The sequence below is a fragment of the Condylura cristata genome, unplaced genomic scaffold, assembly GCF_000260355.1.
Source record: "Condylura cristata isolate star-nosed mole 26May11 unplaced genomic scaffold, ConCri1.0 scaffold00003, whole genome shotgun sequence".
In the NCBI taxonomy this organism is placed as follows: domain Eukaryota; kingdom Metazoa; phylum Chordata; class Mammalia; order Eulipotyphla; family Talpidae; genus Condylura; species Condylura cristata.
The window spans coordinates 30,412,984-30,437,636 of NW_004567104.1; the positions used below are offsets into that span (position 1 = coordinate 30,412,984).

The following is a 24,653-nucleotide window of genomic DNA, read 5'->3' on the forward strand; positions in this document are numbered from 1 at the left end:
GAGTAGAACAGTCAGATTGACTAAAATACACTGTTGAGGGGAGCAGAGGGCCAGACAGGAGAGGTCTGCCATGCCATGTGGATTGCTTCCTGGCTGGGGATCAAACTCTTACTGCAGTGGCTGCGAATAGCTTCTTCATAGTAATGTGCTTTAACCCCCTACCAGGGATGCCCTTTGTTGTTGTTGTTGTTGTTGTTGTTTTAATATAGCCATTCTGATAGGCATCAAGTGATACTTCATTGTGTTTTGATTTGCATTTCTCTGGTCATTAGTTTTTTCTTTTTAAAGATTTATTTATTTATGCATAGAAGAACTGGGTATAGGCCAGAGGAGCAGGGTGGGGGGGTTAGAGGATTTACCAGAGACAGTGGGGAGCAGAACAGGCAGATTTACTGAAATATATTATGGAGGGGAGCAGCAGAGATGGGAGAGGTCTGTTATACCATGTGTGGGCTCACTCCCTGGCCTGGTGTCATATTTAGGCCCAGTGGCTATCTATAGTGCTGAGATTTAACCCCTACCCATTAGGATTTCCCTGGTCATTAGTGGTGATGAGCTTTTTTTTTTTTTATATATCAGCTGGCCTTCCGTATGTCTTCTTTGGGAAAAAAAAGTCTTTTTCAATCCTCTGCCCGTTTTTAGATTGTATCCCGAAATTGTTTTATGTACTGCCATTTGTTACTTTCTGCTTTTGTTTACCTTTCCTTTGCTGTCATATCCAAAAAACATCATTCACATGATCTCAAGGGGCTTATTGCCTATGTTTTCTTCTATAAATTTTAGGATTTCAGGTCTTAGGTTCCAGTGTTTAATCTACTTTTGCCCACTTTTAAATTGGATCTTTCTATTATTGCGTTGCAAGAGTTCTTTCTAATTGTTCATATATGTCAGATATATAGTTTAAAATAGTTGTTCTCATTATGTGGGATATCTTCACTTTAAAAAAAATTTAAATTGTTTGCCTTTTGACTGGAACCACCAGCTTCCAGTAAATTGCTAACATGGTCAACACAAAGAAGAGAGGAGAAGCACCAGCTCTATGTTCTGTAGGCCTTTTGGAAAACATGGAGTTGCTTCTTTGGTCACATACATGTGAATCTATAGGAAAGAGACATTCTGACACCCAGAGCATGGGCATCAATGCCCCACCAATGTAATATTACCATGGCAAAATCAGAAGTCCATAATGTCACTTGGCATGCAGTTGACACTTAAAAAAAGATTGATTTTATTTACATGTATATACAAGAACTGGGGTTTAGGCTAGAGGTGAGTGGCATGGGGCAGGGGAAGAAAATTGGGGGGAAGAGGATACACCAGAGACGGAATGGGGAGTGGAACACGCAGATTGACTGAAATAAGTCTGGTTATCATATGTAGTAATAAAATATTTTTTCTTGTGATGAGGAATTCTAAGATTCATTCTCTTAGCTATATAGTATTTTTATTAACTATATTCATCATAATGTACTTGCATTACTGTGACTTAATCTATTTTATAACTGAAAGTTTGTACTTTTTTACTTTCATCACTCTCTAGCCTCTCTTCTTTCATTTTCTTGATAATACTGTTTGTAGCACAGAAGTTTATTTTTCATGAAGCCAAATCTATTTTTTTCTTCTTTGTGTCACATCTAAGAAACTACTGTTAAGGGCCTTGCCTGGTGGTACAGTGGGTTGGAGCGCAGCACTGTGAAGCTGGCCATGACAACTTCAGTGTGGTTAGATCCCCTGGCCCGGAGGTGATCCACTGATGCTCATGGTGAGGGACACCTTTCCTTATCCGCCTGCTGCTCCCCTCAACAGTGTACTTTGTTGATCTGCCTATTCAGGTCCCCACACTGTCTCTGGTGAATTCTCTTACTGCCCCTGCACCTCTGGCCTGTTACGTATGCATAAATAAATTAAAAAATCTTAAAAAAAAAAAAAACTACTGTTAAGTTCAGTGTCACAAAAATATATGCTTAAGTTTTGTCTATTTTAGCACTTAAAAAAGTTCTGAGATACCTTTTTCTTAATATTGTACTCTTCCTTTTGTGAAATATCTGTTCTTGTTTTGTTCAGTTTTCTAATGAACATTTAACATTTTTTAAAAGATTTATGCATGCAAGAACTGGGGTACAGGCCAGAGGTGAAGGGTTGGGGATGAAAGGACTCACCAGAGACAGAGTGGGGAACAGAACAGGCAGATTGACTGAAATACACTGCTGAGGGGAGCAGGGAGTGAGACAGGAGAGGTCTGCTGCGCCATATGGGTCAGCTAGTAATCAAACTCTTGCTTCAGTGGCTGCAGACAACTTCATATTGCTGAGACTTAACCCCTTGTGCCATCTTGTTAACATATTTAAGGTCTATTTTTAAAACATTACATATTAATATTTAATAGTTATTTTATTTAAAAAATTTTATTCATGCATACAGAACTGAGGTACAGGCCAGAGGTGCAGTGGGTGAGAGGATTTACCAGAGACAGTGTGAGGAACAGAACTGGCAGACTGAAATACACTGCTGAGGGGAGCAGCATGGGAGACAGGAGAAGTCTCTGTGCCATGTGGGTAGCACTGTGGCTGGGGATGGAACTGTGCTTCAGTGGTTGAGGATAGCTTCATGGTGCTACAGCTTAATTCCTTGTACCACCAGAGTGTCACTAAATAGAAGTATTTTTAATTTAATATTTGGCAATAATATGTTTACTTGAATGAACAAATGGCTTGTGTGTGTTTCAGAGAGAGAAGGGGCGAGTAAGAATTAGACTGGGGAGACACAATTCTGTCCATATCACCATTTATACTGTCCTCTATCTCTACCCTTCTTCATCTTTAGTAAGTTCCTTATTGAAGGACATTGGTTTCTAAAATTTTGCTATTAAAAATATTGTTGTAGTGAATAACTGTGTCATCTTGCAAATATATGAATATATCTGTTGGTAAGATACCCAGGAGTAGAATTTCTCAGTTAATTTGTAGTTTTGATAGTTATTGTCAGATTTTTCTTTTTGATTTGTGCAGTACTAGTGATTGAGTGTGTGTTTCCTAATGACTTTATCAGTGTAATGTGTTTTTGGGTTGGCAGAAATCTGAGTGTTTGATAGATAGAAAATTTGGTTTTCAGTGTAGATTTTTTCATTTATTCCTGTCATTATAAGTAAGGTACAAACCAGTGTGTCTCTTCTCTAGTAAAAACCCTTGTCTTTTTCAAGGGTACTTAGTTCTCTTATATTTAGCTTATGGACTTGGGATGCAAAGTAGTTGCCTTTTTTATTTTACTACCGTTTTCAGTGGATTTTCAGAAAGCTTTGTATTTAGAAAGTTACTGAGGGGTTGAACTGAAATAAAAGGATTTGAAAATTAACAAGTAGCTTAATTTAAAAAGCATCCGCAGGGTCCTTTCTGGTGGTATGAGAGGTTAAAGCACAGCACTGTGAAGCTATTCACAGTCACTGCAGTGATGGGTTCTATCCAGGCCAGGGAAGTGACTCATATAGTGTGGCAGACCTCTTCTGACCTGCCTGCTGTTCCCCTCAGCAGTGTATTTCAGTCAGTCTGCCTGTTCTGCTCCCCACTCTGTCTTTGGTGAATCTTCTCACTACCTGCACCTCTAGCCTCTACCCCAGTTCTTGTATGCATTAAAAAAAAGAAATAAGTGTATTATAATAACATAGATTTAGGAGTTGAAACAATCATTAAGGTATGTAGGAGGAGATGAGCATCAGACTAAATATAATGTCACATGGCTCAATTAATTATTTTTGTAGACTCACCTTCTAGTGTTAACCCTAAATAAATGTTAGTAAATTTATTTTTCATTTATTAAAAGATTTATTTATTCATATAGAACTGGGGTTCAGACTAGAGGTGCAGGAGCCATTAGAAGATTCTCCAGAGACAGAGTGGGGAGCAGAAAAAGTATACTGCTGAGAAGAGCAGCGGGGGTAGGGGGTGTCAGGAGAGGTCTGCTATGCCATGTGGATTGCCTCTCAGGCTGGGGATGGAACTCGTACTGAAGCGGCTGTTGCTAGCTTGCAGTGCTGCATCCTAACCCATTGCGCAACCAGGGAGGGCCTAAATGTTAGTAAGTTTAAAAGATAAGAATATAGACAAATTATTGAGCAGTGCAGTGGTTGAAGGATTGAAGAAAAAAATGTACGTTTTAATAGCTTAAATCTTTTGGATTGTCAACTCTTCAGAACAGAAAACATGACATGATCAGTTGTGTGGTATGTTCTCCCTTAACAACTAGATTTTCCTCATATTAGTTGATATATGAAAATCTATAAGAGTTCCTACTTTTTTTTTTTTTAAAGATTTATTTACTCATGCATACAGACCTGGGGTACATGCCAGAAGTGCAGGGGCGGTGAGAAGCTTCACCAGAGACAGTGTGAGTTGCAGAACAGTCCAACTGATGAAGTGCACTGCTGAGGGGGTCAGTGGGCAGGTCAGGAGAGGTCTGCTGCGCCATGTGGGTCACCTCCTGGGCCGGATATTGAACTCATGCTGAAGTGGCTTTAGTTTCTTAGTGCTGTGCTTTAACCTGCTGCATCACCAGTGAGGGCCCCCTTTTATTTTTTTAAAGATTTATTTATGCATATAAGACCTGGGGTACAGGCCACAGGTATGGGGGTGAGAGGATACACCAGCAACACAATGGGGATCAGAACAGGCAGATAGAATGAAATATGCTGCTGAGGGGAGCAGCAGGTGAATCAGGAGAGGTCTGCCAGGCCATGTGGGTCACCACCCTGGCCAGGCATCAAGTGCTGCAATAGCTGCAATAGCTCCATAGGTCTGCTCTTTAACCTGTTGCGCCACCAAGTAGGGCCCAAAAAGTCCCCACATTTTAAATGGAGCAAGGTGTGAAAGTTAGAGGTTCAAATCCTTACATTTTAAATGGAGGGAGCAAAACCTGCGGTTTAGAAGATTCTACCTGATAACTCAAATTTTGAATGAACAAGATTTCACTCCTTAAGTTCTTTATCCTGGCCGCCAGATGGTGGAGTTCTTCTACGCAGCTGATAGTATTGCTTTCACTAGAGAAGGGATTTGGAAAGGATGAGAGAGGGACAGAGTAAATAGCTCTTCCAGAGAATAGGCTGTTCATAAGTTGGTTCTTTGTTACCTGTTTTTATAATAAAAACAGACCAGCAGTTTTTAATTGCTCCATTAAGTTGTAATGTTTTAATTGCATGCTAATAGCCACAAATGACAGTAATGAAGACTTGATGTAGGGAACCGAGATTGAGGGTAGTCCCAAAATAATGAATTCTGGAACATCTTGGCACTTTAAGAATATATTTAATTCAGGTTGTATGATATTTTAGTTTGTGGGTATGTAGGGTATAAATAAGTAAGAACATATTTAGGTTATGGATCTTCATTGTAGAAGCGCAAGGAATTAGATATACAACATATTAGTCTCTTCTGTGTGCCATTATAGTGAGGAGCCACTATTCTGTCTAGAGCTATTTTTCAGTTTGCCTAGAACCATAACATTAGATTTGATGTAGCTTTGTAGTCAGAGCTACAACATGATCAAAGTATATACATTTTAATTGATTTTTCAACTGAAGTAATGTTTAGTTTACAAACATTAGTTTCACATCTCCGAGTTTTGAGAACAAGAATAGTTGACAGAAACTAAATTATGTTAAAAATCTAAAATCTTTTGAAACCCTTTGAAAAGAAGCTTTTGAAAGTTATTTGGGATGAAGTCCAGGGGCATTGGGGTTCCTGTGGCCCTCAGAAGCTGTTTAAGCCTCATGGTTGAGAGCACAAGGGACTGTGTTGATGGTTCATGGGTGATGTGGTGGTGGGAGACTTATGGGAACCACACCTGAGGGGAGAAATCAAATATTGTACAAAAATGAACAATAGAAGAAAATAAAAAGGTTTTTAAAATAAAATAAATAAACCTCAAGCCTGCAGAAATGTAGGAGCCATATAAGAAAAGTGTGTATTTCTTTAGCTTTCCACATACCATACTAAAAAAAAAAAAAACAAAAAAACTGAAATAACTTGGTTATGGCCAGAGAGCTAGGAGTAGAGCAACTTTAGCTAAACCCAAGAGGCTGGGTTTCTAAAGAAGAATCTTTTCTTGTAGACTGTGAGCTAGAGAAATTATTGAAATGAGAATTCACCTGGCGCTGTCAGTTTTATGACAGTAGATGCATGATTATCAGAACTTTGGGTTGGTATTTTAGAAGTTGACAACTTTTGTCTTCTTGAGATTAGTGTCCTATGAAACCTGTGGGACTTGACTTAATGTTAGTGAGCAGTGTTGGGTAGCCTTGGAATGGAAGAAAAATACAGAAAAATACAGGAATTCTTCATTTTCAGATTTGATCTTTATCTTCAACCTCTGAAAGAGTGAGACTAGAAAGGACCAAACTGAGTTTGCCCTGAGGCACCCCCCTACTTGCACTCTGGTAATAGCTAGTAGAACCTTAGTCATTTTGAGAGTCTCTTTGTTTTCAGATCTTCATTTATTATAAAGCTTTATTTACAGGTTTTTTTTTTTTTTTTTCAGTTTGTCTATTGGTTATGTCAGCTCTTCCCTGCTTTTGCCTTTGATGTCCATGTTTTGAAGATAGCCTGTTAACTGACACATAATTTTCTGGATATTGGTTAGCTATAATTTTACCAAATAAGATTTGTGATTCAGGGGTAGTAAAGGAAATAAATGTTTAATTTCCTTTGCTTTTTTAGTGTAAAAATTTAAAATTTTAGAATTGAATTTTTAATGTTGATTTCTGTATATCTAAAAATATATCAATGTTGACCTAAATTTCATATCTTTTCTTAGGTATATAGAACCTTAAAATACTGAAAAGGAATTGTTATGGAGATAGTTGATTTTCTTTTAACCATTGTCACAAAGCATAGATGCAATAAATGAAAAAAGGGCGGAGTAGGAAGAAAAGAAAATCCATTTGTTAATCTATAAACTTCTACAGAATGTTTGAGACATTTGTAGATAGTATGTATCTATACCTATTTTGAACACTAAGCAGTTAACTTTCTGGGATTTCTTCTAATTGTCACTGATTTTGGCTCTTTCTGATCTTTTTGAAACAGTGATCATATGGAAAATGTGTATGGTTATTTAATGAAGTATACAAACCTTGTCACTGGGTGGCAGTACAGGTAAGTGTAATTTTTCTTTGTCCTGTTACTCCTAAGAGATCTGAAAAGTGGAACTGAAATTTTTATATTCTATTATTCAGTCCAAACATGGCTGGGAAACCATTTAAAGAATTTACCATGATCTAAAGGTCTGTTTTTGCTTCTTTTCAGTAGGTAGGAAGAGTTGATATCTGTCAAAATACCTCAGACGTTTCTGTTATATTAGAGTTAGGATCATGTTTTCAGCTACCTTGGGCACTCTAACTTTTCAGATGCCAGGTTGGTAAGGTGGTTTGGAGGTAGCAAATAGATTTTTTTGGGAGCCTGTTTTTTTTTTTTCAAGATTCTCAAGACTTCCTCTGGGACTTTTGGTGAATTTAAATAACCAGCCCAAGGTCACACAGACATTCAGTAAGTTGCAAAGCCAGTCTTCTTAATATGCTAGGGAATTGGCAGTTCTGGAGCAAGGTAGTTAAACCTTATTTTTGCAGTAAAATATACATATCAAAATTTACCACTTGAAGAATAATTTTAAAAAATTTATTTACTTATGCATATAAAACTGAGTGGGAAGCACAACAGGTAGATCTACTGAAATACACTGCTGAGAGGAGCAGGGTATGAGACAGGAGAGTTCTTCTGTGCCATGTGGATCAGCTCTCTGGCTGGATGGGGATCGAACTCATTCTCCCTTGGCTGGCAATAGCTTGGTGTAGCACTGTCTTTAACCTCTGCGCCTCCTGGGAGGCCCCACTTGAATAATTTTTAACTCTATAGTTCATTGGCATTATAGACATTTACATTGTTGTATAGCCATCACATCATACATCTCCAGAATGTTTTGCCTCTTCTCAAACTGTAATTCTTTACCTATTAAACAACCCATTTCTAAACCCATTTCTCCCTCCTCCAGTTCTTGGCAATCCCTATTCTGCTTTTATCTCTGAATTTGATTGTTCTAGTTACCTTGTATACATGGAATCATACAGTATCTATTCTTTTATGACTGTTTTGTTTCACTTAGCTTAATAGCTTCATGGTTCATTCATGTTACAGCATGTGGCAGAGTTTTTTTCCTTTTTAAGGCTTAGTGTATTATTGTATGTATCTACCACATTTTGTTTAGCCATGCACCTGTCAATGGACATTTGGATTGTTTTGACCTTTTGACTGTTGTGAATAATGCTACTATTGTGAGTTAGTATACAAATAACTGTTCAGCCCCCTGCTTTCACTTCTTTGGTGTATATATCCACAAGTGGAATTGCTGAATCATTTGGTAATGCTGTGTTCAACTTTGGGTCCATACCATTTTGCATTGCAGCTACATAACTTAACATTCCTACCTCTATACACAAAAGTTCTGAATTCTCCCATGTCCTCAGCAATACTTGTTAGTTTTCTGCTTTTTGCTTGCTTATGTTTTTGTGGTAGCCATCTTAATGGGTGTGGTTTTTGAACTTCTTAAGTGATAATACTAGAATTTGAACGTGAAGTTGGAGGTCACATAAGAGTTTAAAGCTGGCTTCTGAAAACTGAGAAGGGAAGCATTTCTATTGAAATGGAAGGAGAAATTCTCCAGGGTTCCTATCTCCTATTTTATTTTTTTCTAAATAAGTAATATAGGGCTTCCCTGGTAGTGCAAATCTCAGCACTATGAAGCTATCCATGGCTGCTGCAGCATGAGTTTGATCCCAGGCCAGGGATCTGACCCACATGGTGCAGCATGCCTCCCTCAGCAGTGTATTTCAGTAGATCTGCCTGTTCTACTCCCCACTCTTGTCTCTGATGAATCCCCTCACTACCCACTCCTTAGACACACAAACACCTCTGCCCCATACCCTTTCTCTTGTATGCATAAAAGGGGGATCAAAAAGGTCAAACCCAGATAAAGGACCCTAGGTGTAGTGGCTCAGTTAATTTGGTCTGCCTGCCAAACTTTATCTATGAGATGCCAGTGAAGTTTAAGTAGCAAAAGTATTGTGCCAGTGCTAGATGAAGACATTTTCCTATAATTGAGTTCTGTTTTAACTAAGATGAGGGGATTTACCAGAGATAAGAGTGGGTAGTGGAAGAGGCAGATCTACTTTAGAGCAGCTGGGAGAAGTCGAACATGGAATACTCCATGAATAACTGCTTGTTCTGGAGTATAGTACTCTAAGAAAGTCATAGCACCAAGACCTTCTGCTAAACATACTTCCTTCCATTTTCAGCTCTATTTTTTTTTAAGATTTATTTATTTAAAAAAGATTTATTTATGCATACAGAGCTGGAACACAGGCCAGAGATATAGGGGCAGTGAGAGGATTCCCCAGGGACAGAGCTGGGAGCAGAGCAGCAGATTGATGAAGTACACTGCAGAGGGGAGCAGTGGGCAAGACAAGGAGAGGTTTGCTGCACCATGTGGGTCACCTCCCTGGCTGGGGATCAAACTTGTGCTGCATTGCTGTGGATAGCTTCTTAGTACTATGCTTCAACAACTGTTGTGCCATCAGGGAGGGCCTTCAATTCTAATTTCTGAAAGTGAGATTGCCTTCCATGCCACTTAAGAGTTCTGTACATGCTGAGTATTGAAGTCCTGGGATGGTCAGACAAAGCAACATGGTCACCTTTCCTTCCAAAATCTTCATTAAAATTTATTTTTGTCACCATAAAATTTACTTCCAAGTCAGAATATTTTCTAGGTTGAAGTTGCACTAGATAATACTTCACTGTGAGTTTTGAGCTGTTACAAAGGTTAGTCATTTCCCCAAACTGGCAGTCGTGTTATTTTAAAATTGCAAAAAGAAAACAGTTACTCTTTTAACAACTTAGGTGAACTTCCTGCATATAGAGATTTATGCTAAATCCTGTTCCCTTGCCACACACAGCTTTGTTTCTACATGTCTTTAGTTTATTGCTTAGGCCAGCTTGTTAAAAATACCTTGAACCAGAGTCTAATACCCTTTGGGCAACAGCTTTCTTCACTATATGGATTGTCTCTCTATCCTTAATCTACATGTCTTGTAAAATTATCATTTCCTGACTAATTTATATCATTTTAGTAGACTTTTGTCAGCTTTATTTTATGTATATGTGAATGATTTGTGGTAATGCTTTTGGGATAATGTACTTATTCATAGCTAACATGAGATTTCAAACGTTAAATTTTCTTTGACTACTTCATTTTCCTTTTCCCATACAAGGTGAATTGTACTTATTATAGAACTATGGGAAAAGATTTCATTGTCTTCTTCCTTTTTGTGTGTGTTCATTCATCCTTCAGTTTATTTTTTTGTTCACAGCTTCATTGTAATAGAATGCACATACCATACACTTTGCCCATTTGAAGTGTACAACTCAGTGTTATTTTGGTATACTCAAGAGTTTGCTCTCTTGCTAACAGACTGTTTACTTGATGAATGTTTTTTATAACTAGGTTCATGTCTTAGTCTGTTTGGGCTTCTCTAACAAAATACCATATTATATAGCTTATCCACAACAGAAAATTATTTCGCACAGTTCTGGAGTTTGGAAGTCTATGATGAGATTGCCATCATAGGATGGTCTTTTTGACTGCAGATTTCTCATAGTACTCTTCATAGCATAAAAAGGGGAAAGGGAAGTTTTGGATCTCATTTATAAGGGTTTGGGTCATGACCCAAACATTTTCCATCTCTCTCTTTTTTTCCAGCAACTTTGGTGTACAACATTATATATATGATTGAGAGATACAGGTTCACGTTTCTTCACATGTATGTTATCACACTGTACTCACCACAGAGACACTCACAGTCCTCTGCCATAGGCCCCCTCTACACTCCTACTTCCTATCTCAATACCTTAGGAGTTAGAATTCTACCCCTTCCCCCCCCTTTTTTTTTTGAGGAAGAGGAAAGTGAAACTTTCCACTATCATGGCTGTGGCAGACTGCCCAACTCACAGAAACATTCCAGGGATACCTGAGAGTACCCAAGTCTGACCCCTTCAGATGCCATCTGTGAACCAAACAGCTTACTGGGGGTTTTCAAAGAAGACATGGCAGTTTCCCACCAACTTGGGCCATGGCAGTCTTTGAGAACACCTGTAACTTTTTTAGTATGGTTGGGGTGTACCCCAATTAGATACCTTCAGTTTTTCAAAGGTTCCTCACAGTCCACCAGACAACAAAAGAAAAGAGAATAAGGAGTCTTCATACCCAATTATCCATTTCCTATCCCTGTACATACCACTAAATGTTATGGGGGATATAAGCCAGAGGTGCAGAGGTTAAAAGAATTCACCAGAGACAGCATGGAAAACAGAAAAGTTGTATTTATTGAAATATACTGCTAAATGCAGCAGCAGGTGGCCTCCCTGGTGGCCCAAAGGGTTAAGCACATCCAAGGGGATGAAGTTATCCATAGCAACTATAGCACAAGTTTGGTTCCTGGCCAGGGTGCTGACCCACAAGATGAAGCAGATCTCCCCTGTCTCACCTGCTGCTCCCTTCAGGAATGTATTTCAGTACTTTTTCCTGTTCTGCTCCGCACTGTCCAGTGAATTTTCTCACCCCCCTGCACCTCTTCCCAGTACCCCAGTTCTTGTATCATAAATAAATAAATCTTAAAAAACAAAGAAGTAGCAGCTGAGACATGAGAAGTCTGCTGTGCCAGGAGTTAGGGTTTCAGCATAAGAATTTTGTGGGGTCACGTTCAAATCATAGTAAGTCATATGTGCATTTTACTAAGGATAAGTCATATGTTTTAGAAGTTTAAGATGATGCCAGAGACTGTCTTGTGTTTATTCAAATAATCCCTTTAAATCTTGAGAAAGTAAACCTGATGTGATGGGAAATTCACTAAGGTAGAACGGCATTATCAATAAACATGAGAAATGTATTTAACTCTTCTAATAACAGTGAAATGAAAGTTATAAACCTTGGGCTATTAAAAATTACTGTGTATTTTTTAATCAACATATGAACATAATTTTAGAAGTCAGACCAGTCACAAACAGACCAGTCACAAAAACAATAGACTCTTGCTTTTCCATCTCTTTTCTCAGATAATTACTTTCAATTTCTTTGGCTTCCTTCTCATTAGTTCTTTTTGTATACCAATTTCATTCCATTCCCGATTCCACTCTCTCCCAGTTTGATGTGGCTGATATGCTTGCCATGTTGCTTAAGACAGTATCTTCTAGAAACTTGAACTAGATCAAATTATCGCATTGATTCTATTACATAACACTAACTTATAGAATTCTAAACAATTTCAAACCCTTACAGTGGCCTACTTTTTATATGGAAACTTTAAAGACTTTTTTAAAGAATTCTTGCCTTACTTAAATTGGAATCTAAATTAATTTATTTCCTCAAGTAGCTAATCTAGAACCAAATCAGAACATCAAATTCTTTTCCATTGTGTATCAGTATTTCATCATTTAGTTTCAAGTTCCTTATGCTTCCGCATCTCCAGTTGCAGCCTTTTCATTTTTAAACAGGATAAGTAATCTTTCGTTGTGACCTATTTAATGGTATGGTCACAAAAATCTTTCTACTCTGACATTATTCTCATTGCATATTTCAATGATTAAATCTTAAAAGAAGATCCTCATTACCTAGCAATTAGTTAGCATCATAATTCATATCTTGATTTGTTGCCAGTGAATGTTAAGTAAAAATTCTCACTACTGTTTTTCGTTGGACAATTTACCTTGTCTGAGTGTGTTCTGAAGAAAAATAATTTTGAATGGATATTATGTCTCCTTTTGACATTATCCAGCCAGCATGCTTCTTTCCTATGAGATGCCTCTTCCTTAGCTGAAGATTTTAGAAGTATTAATGAATCCTATTCAGTTTACAGTTACCTTTACTAAGAAAGTACTTCTTGAAATGTTTCAAATCTAACTTTTTAATAACAAAAATTCCAGATAGTAACAAAATTTAGTTGACATGAGGAAATTTTTAAATATTATTTTTTTTTAAATCACCACAGGTTTTTTGTTTTAAACAATGAAGCTGGGCTATTGGAATACTTTGTGAATGAACAGTCTAGAAATCAGAAACCCAGAGGTACTTTGCAGCTTGCAGGAGCTGTAATATCACCCAGTGATGAGGACTCTCATACCTTCACTGTAAATGCTGCCAGTGGGGAACAGTATAAACTCAGAGGTATGATTGAGATATGAGAATTGTGTGATTTTCTTGAGAAGTTGGTGTACTTTTCTACTTTTATTTGGGTTTAGGAAATAGATGTTGCAGTACATTTTGGTTTTGTTTTAAACATTCATGAAATTTATTTTAAAAAACAACGTTTTTTTGGTTTTGTGTCCATTGTCTCTCTTTTATATATGTATATATGTATATAAAAAACAACTTCTTTTAAGTGGTACAGTGAACAAGTCTGTGTGATTGGTCCCTTTGGTCTGTTTGATTTGTGTACATGAAACCATGACTACTGAGAAATTTAAAAACAGACTTCTTTTAAATGATATTGTTGATGTCTGACATGGGTTTCTATATTGCTACTTTGCCTAATTTGGTCTCCATACCTTTTTTTGTGTATTTCAGTGGCTAATTTAAATAATTGGGGTTAATTAAAATGTTCATATTCATTGAAATTAAAGTCTGATTTTTATTTAGGTCAGTTTAATTTGTGAAGAAATTTGGGGTTTTTAATGTAATTCATGACAAAGTACATGGTAATACTAAGTATGCTACTAGAGATGTTAAAGTATTATATATATATCACATGCTTAATACATGTTATTTCTTTAAATAAGAGTATACGTTCATGAGGAATTTAAGACATGTCAAGAATCATATCCTTACCTAGCTGGATGTAACTTATCCTTCTTATGAAATATCTATAGCCAGCTACTGTATTACCTAATAAGGTTATTGCTTTGGCCTCTTTCCTACCTCCCTCCAGCCAGGGACATTTGCTCTATGAAGAGTGAAAGTAACCCCTGTTTATCAGTTTTGTGTTCTCATGCTATAGACAGTTGTATTCAAAAATACATATAAAAATTGAATAACTTTGAGATTCTTTTTATCAGCCACAGATGCTAAAGAGCGACAACATTGGGTTAGTAGACTTCAGATCTGTACGCAACATCACACTGAAGCTATTGGAAAGGTATGTGGATTCATAGATGATATTAATGCACAAAAGTGAGGAAAGAATTTTCACATTCTTAATTCCATGCCATAAAAGTTAAACTGTACAGTCCTGTGGCTTTTAGTATATTCATAACATTGCACAGCCATTGTACTATGTAATTGCCCAACATTTTCACCATAACTCCCAAAACCCACCTCCATTAGCAGTCATTCCTATTCTATCTTTCCCAAGTCTCTAGCAAATACTAATCAATTTTCTATTTCTAGAGATTTATCTATTCTGGACATGTCATATAAATGGGGTCAGTTAATGTGATTTTAATGTCTGACTTCTTAGAATAATTTTCAGAGTTCAACCAGGATGTTGAATGTTTTCAAGTGTATGTTGGTCAGTTGTATGTCTTCTTTGGATAGTTTTGGAGTACTTTATTATTTTGGGTAAAATGGAAAGTTTCCATAATTGAAATCTAAAAGACATCTCAAAATTAACACATGGGAACACAATTAAAGGATTCCATACCTAGGTGATGGCCTTACCTTATTTTTTTTTATAAATTATTTCTAGATTTATTCCCAGAGTAAATTTTGAAAAGTTGTGACTTAACCACCTACAACCTAGTCTTCACAAAATTGACAAAAGCTTTACTCATTTTGCAAGATGCTAGTCACTGGCAGTGATCAGAAACTAATAATTTATTCTTTGATACTTGCATGTTACATTAGAGCATGTGTTATGTGCAATATTGCTGAGTAGAGTTTTTTGTTTAAATCATGGTGTTTTGAATTCTGAAATTACAAAGACTAACTGTGAGACTGACCCTTAAAAGCAGACTGTAGTAGATCTGAGATACTCAGGATGGGAGGGAGAAAAGGGGAGCTATGAGCAGAGTAGAGAACTATGGGGAGGAGAGTGTGGTGGATTGTGTTGGAGGACTGGGCACTGTGGTGTGGAAGCTATGGTGATCGCACCTGAGGGGGAATATCCTGTACTGTGGAAACATAATGAAGGATGTTAACAGAAAGAAATTTCTATTTTTTTATTTGTAAAATATGAAAATACTCTTGACAGCATAAGACTATTGCACATAAGCCTAGAATTAATTTCTAAATAAACTGTCTTTTACTATGGAATGTATGAGTTACTTCAGTTATGAATATCTTAAATTTTGTCAACTTCAGAATCAGTCTTACAGTCAACTCTGAGGTTAATTTAATTTTTTTTTTGAAAGATTTATTTATTTATTTATTCATACAGAACTGGGGTACAGGCCAGAGATGTGGAGGGTGAGAGGATTCACCAGGGACAGAGTGGGGAGCAGAACAGGCAGATCAACGAAGTACACTGCTGAGCGGAGCAGTGAGCAGTGGGCGGGTCAGGAGAAGTCTGCCACGCCATGTGGATCTCCTCCGGGGCAGGCAGGGATCGATCGAACTCATGAGGAAGTGGCTTAAGCTTCTTAGTGCTGTGCTTTAACCCGCTGCGCCACCAGGGAGGGCCAACTCTGAGGTTAATTTAATTTTTAAAGCTTAATGTATAAACTTCAATTGTATGATAAATTGAGGACTAGAAAACCTAAATTTTAAAGAAAGGAATCATTTTCTTTGTCTAATAGAATAATCCTCCACTGAAGTCACGGAGTTTCTCACTTGCATCTAGTGGTAATTCTCCTATATCCCAGAGGAGACCGAGTCAAAATGCCATTTCTTTTTTTAATGTTGGACATTCCAAACTACAGTCAGTGAACAAGAGAGCTCACTTGCCTCCAGACCACCTGGTGGAAGTCAGAGAAGTAAGTATACATTAAAGTCAAGTTAAAATGCATAAAATGATGTTACTGGCTTAGTTTGTCACCAAAAATGGTTAGGTCCTATTTGTGCCTTGTGGTATCCTCACTGCTTCCCATTTAGTGTGCTGAGATAATTTTTAAATTATAAAGATTCCCTGACTGTATATTTTGTCCTAAATTTCTTCAGATCTGTCAGCAATGTACTTGGTACATTATCATTTTTCAAAAGCTTTATCTTTTACTTCTCAAGTAAAAATAGATTCCTTTGATACTATGCCTGATCTTAGCCAAAAGACCAAGAAGCGATAAAATAGATTCCTTTGATGTAAAATTACAATTCTCAGGTTTTTAAGCCTAGTGGATTATATGGCCAAACAAATGCCTCTTTAAAAAAAAAAGTGTGTGCATGCATAGGTGCATATATAAATTTCATATGTACACATAATTACTTAAATCCTTGATAATTTCTTTTCTCACCATTTCTTTATTATTTTTTAAAGATTTGCTTATTTATGCATATAAGAATTGAGGTACAGGCCGGGGGTGGGGTGCGGGTGGCGTGAGAGGATTCACCAGAGACAGAGTGGGGAGCAGAAAGGCAGATTGACTGAAATACACACTGCTGAGGGGAGCAGTGGGTGGGTCAGGAGAGATCTGCCTCACCATATGGGTCAGCTTCTATGTTGGGGATCGAACTCATTCTGTAGTGACTGTGGACAGGTTCACAGTGCTGTGCTTTAACCCATTATGTCATCAGGGAGGGCTTCTCTCTTTCTTTTTAAAATTGAATACTAAGTAATTCTAATTAACAAAGGATGCTTTTGTTAGGATATACATGTTCCAGGTGTCATTTGTTATGCTAAACTTGCTAGGTCTTACAGATATCTTTATAGTGGATTGTAAAAATGCATATTGATCACATCCAAATAGTTCAAGGGAGGAGATTGGGGAAAATGTCACCTCTATCAAGATATTTTGGGTTATGTTTATAAATAAAGAAATTGAGATTTAGAGGGGTGATGTAACATGCTTAAAATAAACAGATTAGCTTTTGGTTCACTTTCTAGTCAACGAAATGGAATACCAAATTCAGGAAAACAATTTTCTTATTGTATATATTACCAGATTTTATTAAAGAACATAATTCAGGAACAACCAGATGGAAGACATGTAAGTGGCAAGATATGGAGGAACCTCAGCTCCCTTGCCTAACTCTTTGGTTGATCCCTCTTTGCCACCTCCCATTACTTCCACTCTAAGTTCTCTAAATACCTTCTTGTTTTTGTCTTACTTATTTTGGTGGAATATGGATATGAAGACTTCATCACACAGCCATGGTTAACTAAACTGTTGCCCATTGGCTTAACACAGCAACCCCTCTTCTTTCTAAAGTGATTGTAAGAGGAGGGTAAGTATTCTAGCCCTAGAACCACTTAGTTGGTTTCCTTGGCACCTGGCTCCTACACAGACACTTCCCAAAAATCAGTGCATTAACATAAATTTTAGAGTTGTTGAAAGGAGTTTGTTAGGAATAGCAAACACACACAGTTCACCTTTATGCTTTGAAGCTATTTCAGGAACAAAACCAAATATAATAAAAGATGGCCCTATTCTTATCAGTTAGGGAATTAGAAAGTTGAAGGAGCTGTGTGCCAGAAAGGGGTGGTGGGAGGCAGGGACCAAAAATATATTTTTTATTATGTCATACATTCTTTCATGCCAAAATGGTGATCTATGGATCTATGGAAAGAGCAGGTAGTTCATTGTGCACTTCAGTTGCATAAGTACTTTTTTAAAAAAATTTATTTATTTATGCATACAGAACTGTGGTACTGGCTAGAGGTGAAGGGGCAATGAGAGGATTCACTAGAGACAGACAGAATGAGGAGCAGAGCAGGCAGATCAACAAAGAACACTGCTGAAGGGAGCAGCAGGCAGGTCAGGAGAGGTCTGCCATGCCTGGAAGGGGATTGAATTTGGCTAACTTGGCAGTGCTATGCTTTAATCTGTTGCACCACCAACGAGGGCTCTCAAAGACGTGATTAAGTACACTTTTCCCCCTAAAAGTGAATGCTGGTGAAGAATACAGAAACTACTGGTGTAGTTGGTGCCACAATCTTGATTTTTCACTAAAATGCCAGCAGTGTTATCTACCAGTATTTTACACTATTAGTGCAAATGCTACCACCATGGAAACTTACAAGGAAAATTGGTTGGAAAAGAGTCTGTTAAAAAACAAAATTCAGTGTAGAGACTGACTTTATTTAATGATTCATGAATCTGTAGATTCAGTCTAGATATTGCCAGAAGTTAAACTAGCAAAAGAAAAGATTATTTCAAGTGAAGCCACCTTATTGCAGGGAAAGTGATATCACTTGACTGATGCTGACTAGGACACTTCAGATAGACTGGTTTAGGACAAGAGTTTTGGGAGAGGTTGAAACTACATTAGGTATTAATGGAAGACTCAGCATAAAAGTCTCCATTTTGTTTCTTTTTTTTTCTTTCTATCTTTTAACAGCTCCTACAATGATCTGCAAAACGTAGGTTGAAAATTGTTGTCCTAGAGTGATTCTGCTCCAGGAGGTTGTAATGCAAAGATACAATCCAGAGTGAGGTTTTTTTTTTAATTGATTTATTTATGCATGCAAGAACTGGAGTGTAGACCCTAGGTGGGGGTGGGAGGGCACTGAGAAAATTCACTAAAGAGAGACTAGGGAGCAGCAGAACAGAGAGTTACTGAAATACACTGCTGAAGGGCAAGATAGGAGAGGTGTGCTGTGGGCCACCTCCCTGGCTGGGGATCAAACTCATGCTGGTGATTGCTTGATAATGCAGTCTTTGACTTCTGCATCACTAGGAAGGCTCCCAAAGTGAGTTTTAAAGGACATTTTGAACAACAGTGAATAAAATAGCAATAGAAAATTCAGTGTAATAATTCAGAATTCAGTATAATGTGCTTGAATATAAATTTACAATGAAAGCTTTACCTGACTAAAATGATTTTAATATGCTAAAACCAAAATTAATTTCATCAGGGGAAATTTGAAAATTGACATTAGCTTTTTTAAACATTAGGTAGTATCCTGTCTAGCAAAGAGAAAGAAGCTCCAATTGTCTTGGAACACTTGTAAACAGGAGGGGGCAAAACAAAATAAGGAAGAGCATGGATTGTTTCATTAAAGGTCACTTGAGGAATTGGAGAGGTCTCTTACCAGATTATCTTGCTAATGTTGACCTGAGAAAGTCAGACTGACTTTCTAAGATTACATTCTGGGAGGGGTTCCATTTGCAGATAGGTATTAAGTCTTGATTTGATGATGTGACTTGTAGCACAATTTGAGGCCACTTTTGCCTGTTTTCCCTTTTTAAACAAGTATTTACTATTTGTTATTAATTCTGTCAAAGTACTACATTATTCAGTGCATGTTTCATTCTGGTATTGTACAGTAACCCTCCCGCCCCCCACCTTTGTCTTCAGAGGGATTCATTCCAAGGCTCCACTGTTTGAGAGGATGCTTCAAACAGTGGATAGTACCAAACCCAACATGTAATGTTTTTTCCTATACATACATATCTATCACAAAGTTTAATTTTTTTTAAAAGGATTTTTGTATTTATGCATACAGAACTGGGGTATAAACCAAAGGTGCGAGGAGTGAGAGGAATCACCAGAGAGAGTGGGGAGCAAAAGAGTCAGGTGCAGTTCCTCTGTAATGGTTCCTTGGCTTCATTTCAAAAATGGTTTCACAAATGTCAACTTTTCTCTCTCTCTGGCCAGCTTCATAGTGCCATTGTGCCACCAGGGAGGGCCCAAAACCCACAATTTTTATTTACAGCTTTTTTTCTGGTAAGGCTGAATATTTGTGGCTTTTCTGCCATTTGTTTTCAAGAGAGAATTTATATACCACATAACTTGATTTGCTTTGTAGAGTAATTTTTAAACAGATTTATTTTGCTTATGTATTTAGGAAATAGGGTGTAGACCAGAGGTGTGGGTTGGGGTGAGAGGATTCACCAGAGACAGTAGAGGGAGCACAACAGGTAAATCTACTGAAATAGACTACTGAGGGGAACAACCAATAAGACAGGACAAATTTGTTGCACCATGTGGGTCAGCTCCCTGGCCAGGGATTAAACTCATGCTGCCATGACTGCCAATAGCTTCATAGTGCTGAGACTTAACCCCTTGTGCCAATAAGGAGGCCCTGGTAGAATTACTTTGCTTGTTCTTTCATAAGCTTCTGGTGAACTGTATTTGAAGTCAACTGGAACAGCTTCTAAAAGCCGAGTCTCTCTGTTGCCACAGGAACTTTGTTGCCACAGGAACTTTGTTACCACTTTTGTAGAGATGAGGGGCACAACAGTTGTAGAGAATATTTGCTACTTGAGCAGTTCTTGTGCTATGTATTGAAAGCATACAGGCTAGTGAAAGCTGATCATATGGTAATGGTGTGAGGAATAAGGTCCAGGAGGCAAGTGGGCTGAAGTTTTATGAGGAATAGAGAAGGGGACATTGTGACTGGAGATCAAGCAACATTTGTGGTGCAAAGAGTTAAGTCTCAGCACTGTGATGCTATCTGCAGCCACTGCAGCTTGAGTTCCATCCATGGCCAGGGAGCTGACCCACATGGCACAGCAGACCTCCTTTGTCTCTCCCACTGCTCCTTTCAGGAGTGTATTTCAGAACAGTCTGCCTGTTCTGTTCTCCACTGTCTCTCACCCCCCACACCTCTGGCCTGTACCCCAGTTCTTGTATGCATAAATTAATCTTAAAAACTTTAACATTTGCATCAGCAAAGTATATGTACTGATGTTATCACAGGTAGAGTTACCCTATGATCACCATGAGACAGTCCAGTAATCAGGTCAGCAGCTGCTTAGGTGCCCCTGGGCCTAACTCATGATATGGGCTATTCTCTGTAGGTAGTCAAGGCATACTCTGCTGTGATTTACAGATAGTAAATAGTCAAAGTTGCCCCTAAGTAGCCAGCTTGTAGCCAGCTCATAGGAACCCACATCTGGTCTATGAAATTTCTATGTGAGTGAATATAGTATTCAAGGATGGGCAGTTTGAGACTCTATTATCACAGTTCAAAGTAACTAAGCATAAAATAAATTATGTTTTAATTTTTAAAAATTGAGTTGCCAGGGCCTCCCTGGTGGGGCATGGGTTAAAGTTTCAGAGCTATCAAGCTGTTGCTAGCCACTGTGGCATGAGTTCGATCCCAGGCCAGGGAGTAACCCACATGGTGCAGCAGACCTCACTTGTCTCACTTGCTGCTCCCCTTAGCAGTGTATTTCAGTAGGTATATGCCTGTTCTGCTCTCAACTGTGTCTCTGGTGAATCCTCTCATCCCCCGCACTGCTGGCCTATACCCAGTTCTTGAATGAATAAATAAATATATATCTTTTAAAAAGTTGGGTTGCACTATGGAAAACTGTTTGGAGGTTCCTCAAACTGCTAAACATGGAGCTTCCCTATGACCCAGCAGTCCCACTCCTAGGTATCTACCCAAAAGACACAAAAACACTGATTGAAAAAGATACCTGTACCCCCATGTTTATTGCTGCTTTATTTATAATTGGAAAAACATGGAAGCAGCCCAAATGCCCAAAAGTAGACGATTGGATTAAAAGATGTGGTACATATATACAATGGAATATTACTCAGCAACCAAAAAAGAGAAACACATGTCTTTTGCAGCAACTTGGATGGAGCTGGAAAAGATCATACTTAGTGAGATAAGCCAGAAAGAGAAAGAAAAATACCGGATGGTTTCACTCATAGCAGGAGTATAATGGACCAGGCGAGAAAATAATAAAAATAATGAACAACCATAGACCAGAGACATTTTGCAGAGGTGGAGTGGGGAATGGGATTAAAAACGGGGGGTGGGGGTGGGGAGGGAAGTGCACGGGATTATGGTGATGGCACATGGGTGACTTGGTGATGGAAAACCCGTGGGGATTACAATTGAGATGGGGAAAAAAATGTACAAAATGATGTAAAAATAAACTGTTGTAAAAAAAAAAAAAGTTGGGTTGCTCATCCTTTGTTACTGCATTTACTATTAGGAAAAGTGGATCGGAGTTATAATCCTATATGTATTAAATTCTTTTATCTTGGAAGGCTTATATCCAACACTTGCTGTGAAATCAGCCAAATGGGACTAGAAAAAGACTAGGAGAAAAGGAGGAGGTAGACCATCATGTTCTCATTACAAGTTCAAATTGAACCTAACCACAGGTTCTGAGGAAAAAGTGATTGAGATCCTAAACAGGGAATTAATATGACTTTGGAATAAAAATTTAATGCTGCTGTTGTTGATGATCTGGAATGTTTTTTCTAATGACTATTAATAAAGACGGTGAGCCTCATGAGCTTTGTTGCTTTCAAATTAAAAAGTGCCGAAAGTCACCAGCCTTTGCTTCAGTTGCTAAGCACTATTTAAATAGTTGTTTATTGAGAGTAACAAACTAGCTTTAAAATAGATTTCTAAATCCAAAGTATCCTAAAAATGGCTCAGAAATTGAATATGGTAATTAAAATGACTACTGCATGTGTATACATGTTATACAGAAATCATGTGGAACATAATGGAACTGTTGTTTTTTCTTAGATGATGTCTCATGCTGAAGGACAACAGAGAGACTTAATTAAACGAATTGAATGCCTTCCTGCTTCTGGTCACCTTAGTTCTTTGGACCAGGATCTCTTAATGCTCAAAGCTACTTCCATGGCGACTATGAACTGCTTAAATGACTGTTTTCATATCCTCCAGTTGCAGCATGCATCACATCAGAAGGGCTCATTACCTTCAGGTAAGAGAGAGATTAACGTAGGACTTAACATTAAGGTGTCAAAATATGGGAAGAACTGTATTCAGTGTAATTCTAACTTCAGAAAATCCAGAAAATCTTTTTTTTATTTGTGCACACAAGAATTGTACAGGCCAGAGGCACAGGGGAGGTGAAAGCATTTACCAGAAACAGAGTAGGGAGCAGAATAGGCAGATGGACTAAAATACACTGCTGAGGGGAACAGCAGGCAGGTCAGGAGAGGTCTGCCACGCCATGGGTCACCTCCCTGGCTAGGCATCAAACTCATGCTTCAGTGGCTGCAGATAACTTTATAGTGCTGAGCTTTAACCCGTTGTGCCACCAGAGAGGGCCCTCCAGAAAATCCTAATTAAAAATAAAAAAATAACAAAATCTATGAGTCTCTTGGTTTTTACTATCACACTTGTGACGTATATAACATTTGATGTAACACATTTACATATTATAATGTAGTAACCTCCAAAGTTTTAGCTTACACCTCAATCATGTCACATGATTGTCATTTCTTTTTTGTGGTGAAAGCATGTAGGATCTAGCCCCTTAGCAACTTTGAATTATATAACCAGTGTTGTTGACTTCATTTACCAGTATTAGACCTGTAGAACTATTCATGTCTTAATAAGTTTGTAGCTTTTAATATTTTCTCCCTAATTTTCCCTATCCCCATCACAATGTATTAATAATAGTAACTTAATATTTCACAAAAGCTCATTGTTTTATCTAGCTCACTCTCCTTGCTTGTGAAAAAAGGTTAATTTGGAAAGCTTTTGAGTCTCTGCTCAGGAAAAAGTTTGGCATGATCAGATCTTGAGAAGGATATAGTATGAATCCTATCTTTTTGTGTGAATTCAGTATTTCATCCTAACATACTTTTTAAAATACCTTGAGGTGACATTGGTTTACAGAACTATATATAATTTTAGGGTACATGTTTATACCTCCTCAGAGGTATAAGGTCATACAGCCAAGCCACTCATAGTTCTTTTTACCATAGACCATGGGGCCCTCTCCCCTCTTGGCCCTCACCCATCATTCTCCTTTTGCCTCTAGTAGTCATATTTCTGTAGTCCTATTTCTAGGATTTATTTCATTTAGTTATCTCAATTCTTTTATTTTTATTTCATTTAGTTATCTCAATTCTTTTATTTTTCTATATTCCACATATGAGTTAAATTACCCATTATCTTTCATTTTCTGACTTGTTTGACTTAGCATAAGATTATTCCATTCATGTTGTTGCAGTTGCCAAGAGTTCATCTATTGTGTATATATTCCACATTTCCCTAATAGCATCCTATGGTTCGACATTTAGGTTGTGTTTATAACCTGGCTGTTATAAATAGTATTACAATGAACAAAGGAGTGTGAATATAACTTTCAATTAGTATTTTTACGTTGTTCAGGCCAGTAACTAGGAGTGGAATCTCTGGATCATGTGGCATATCTATTTTTAATATTTTGAGGAGCCTCTATACTGTTTTCCATAGAGGTTGGACCAGTTTGCATTCCTACCAACAGAGGGTTGCTTTTTCTCCATATCCTCACAAGCTTTTGTTTTTGGTTTGTGGGGGAGATTTTTTTCTTTTTAAATATGGATTGAGGTATCTTATTGTGGCCTTTTATTTGCATTTTGTGATGATATGCGATGCTAGACATTTTTTTCATGTACCTAGTAACCATCTGCATATCTTTTTTTGAGACATGTCTCATTCTTCTGCCCAATTTTTTTTTTTAAGATTTATTTATTCATACAGAACTGGGGTACAGGCCAGAGATGCGGAGGGTGAGAGGATTCACCAGAGACAGAGTGGGGAGCAG

General features: G+C 37.7%; 1 protein-coding gene across 4 annotated transcripts in view; it reads left to right on the plus strand.

The window, feature by feature from the left end:
- OSBPL11 (oxysterol binding protein-like 11) overlaps window positions 1-24,653 on the plus strand; it is a 63,574-nt gene that overhangs the window by 4,410 nt on the left and 34,511 nt on the right. For 3 of the 4 annotated variants that reach the window (XM_012733834.1, XM_004675141.2, XM_012733828.1), the window contains 5 exons: window positions 7,074-7,142; window positions 13,079-13,254; window positions 14,142-14,221; window positions 15,819-15,995; window positions 22,616-22,817. In XM_012733834.1, coding sequence (XP_012589288.1) covers window positions 7,074-7,142; window positions 13,079-13,254; window positions 14,142-14,221; window positions 15,819-15,995; window positions 22,616-22,817 — 704 coding nt within the window. The remainder of the gene's footprint in view (window positions 1-7,073; window positions 7,143-13,078; window positions 13,255-14,141; window positions 14,222-15,818; window positions 15,996-22,615; window positions 22,818-24,653) is intronic. The other variant, XM_012733838.1, reaches the window with a different exon arrangement.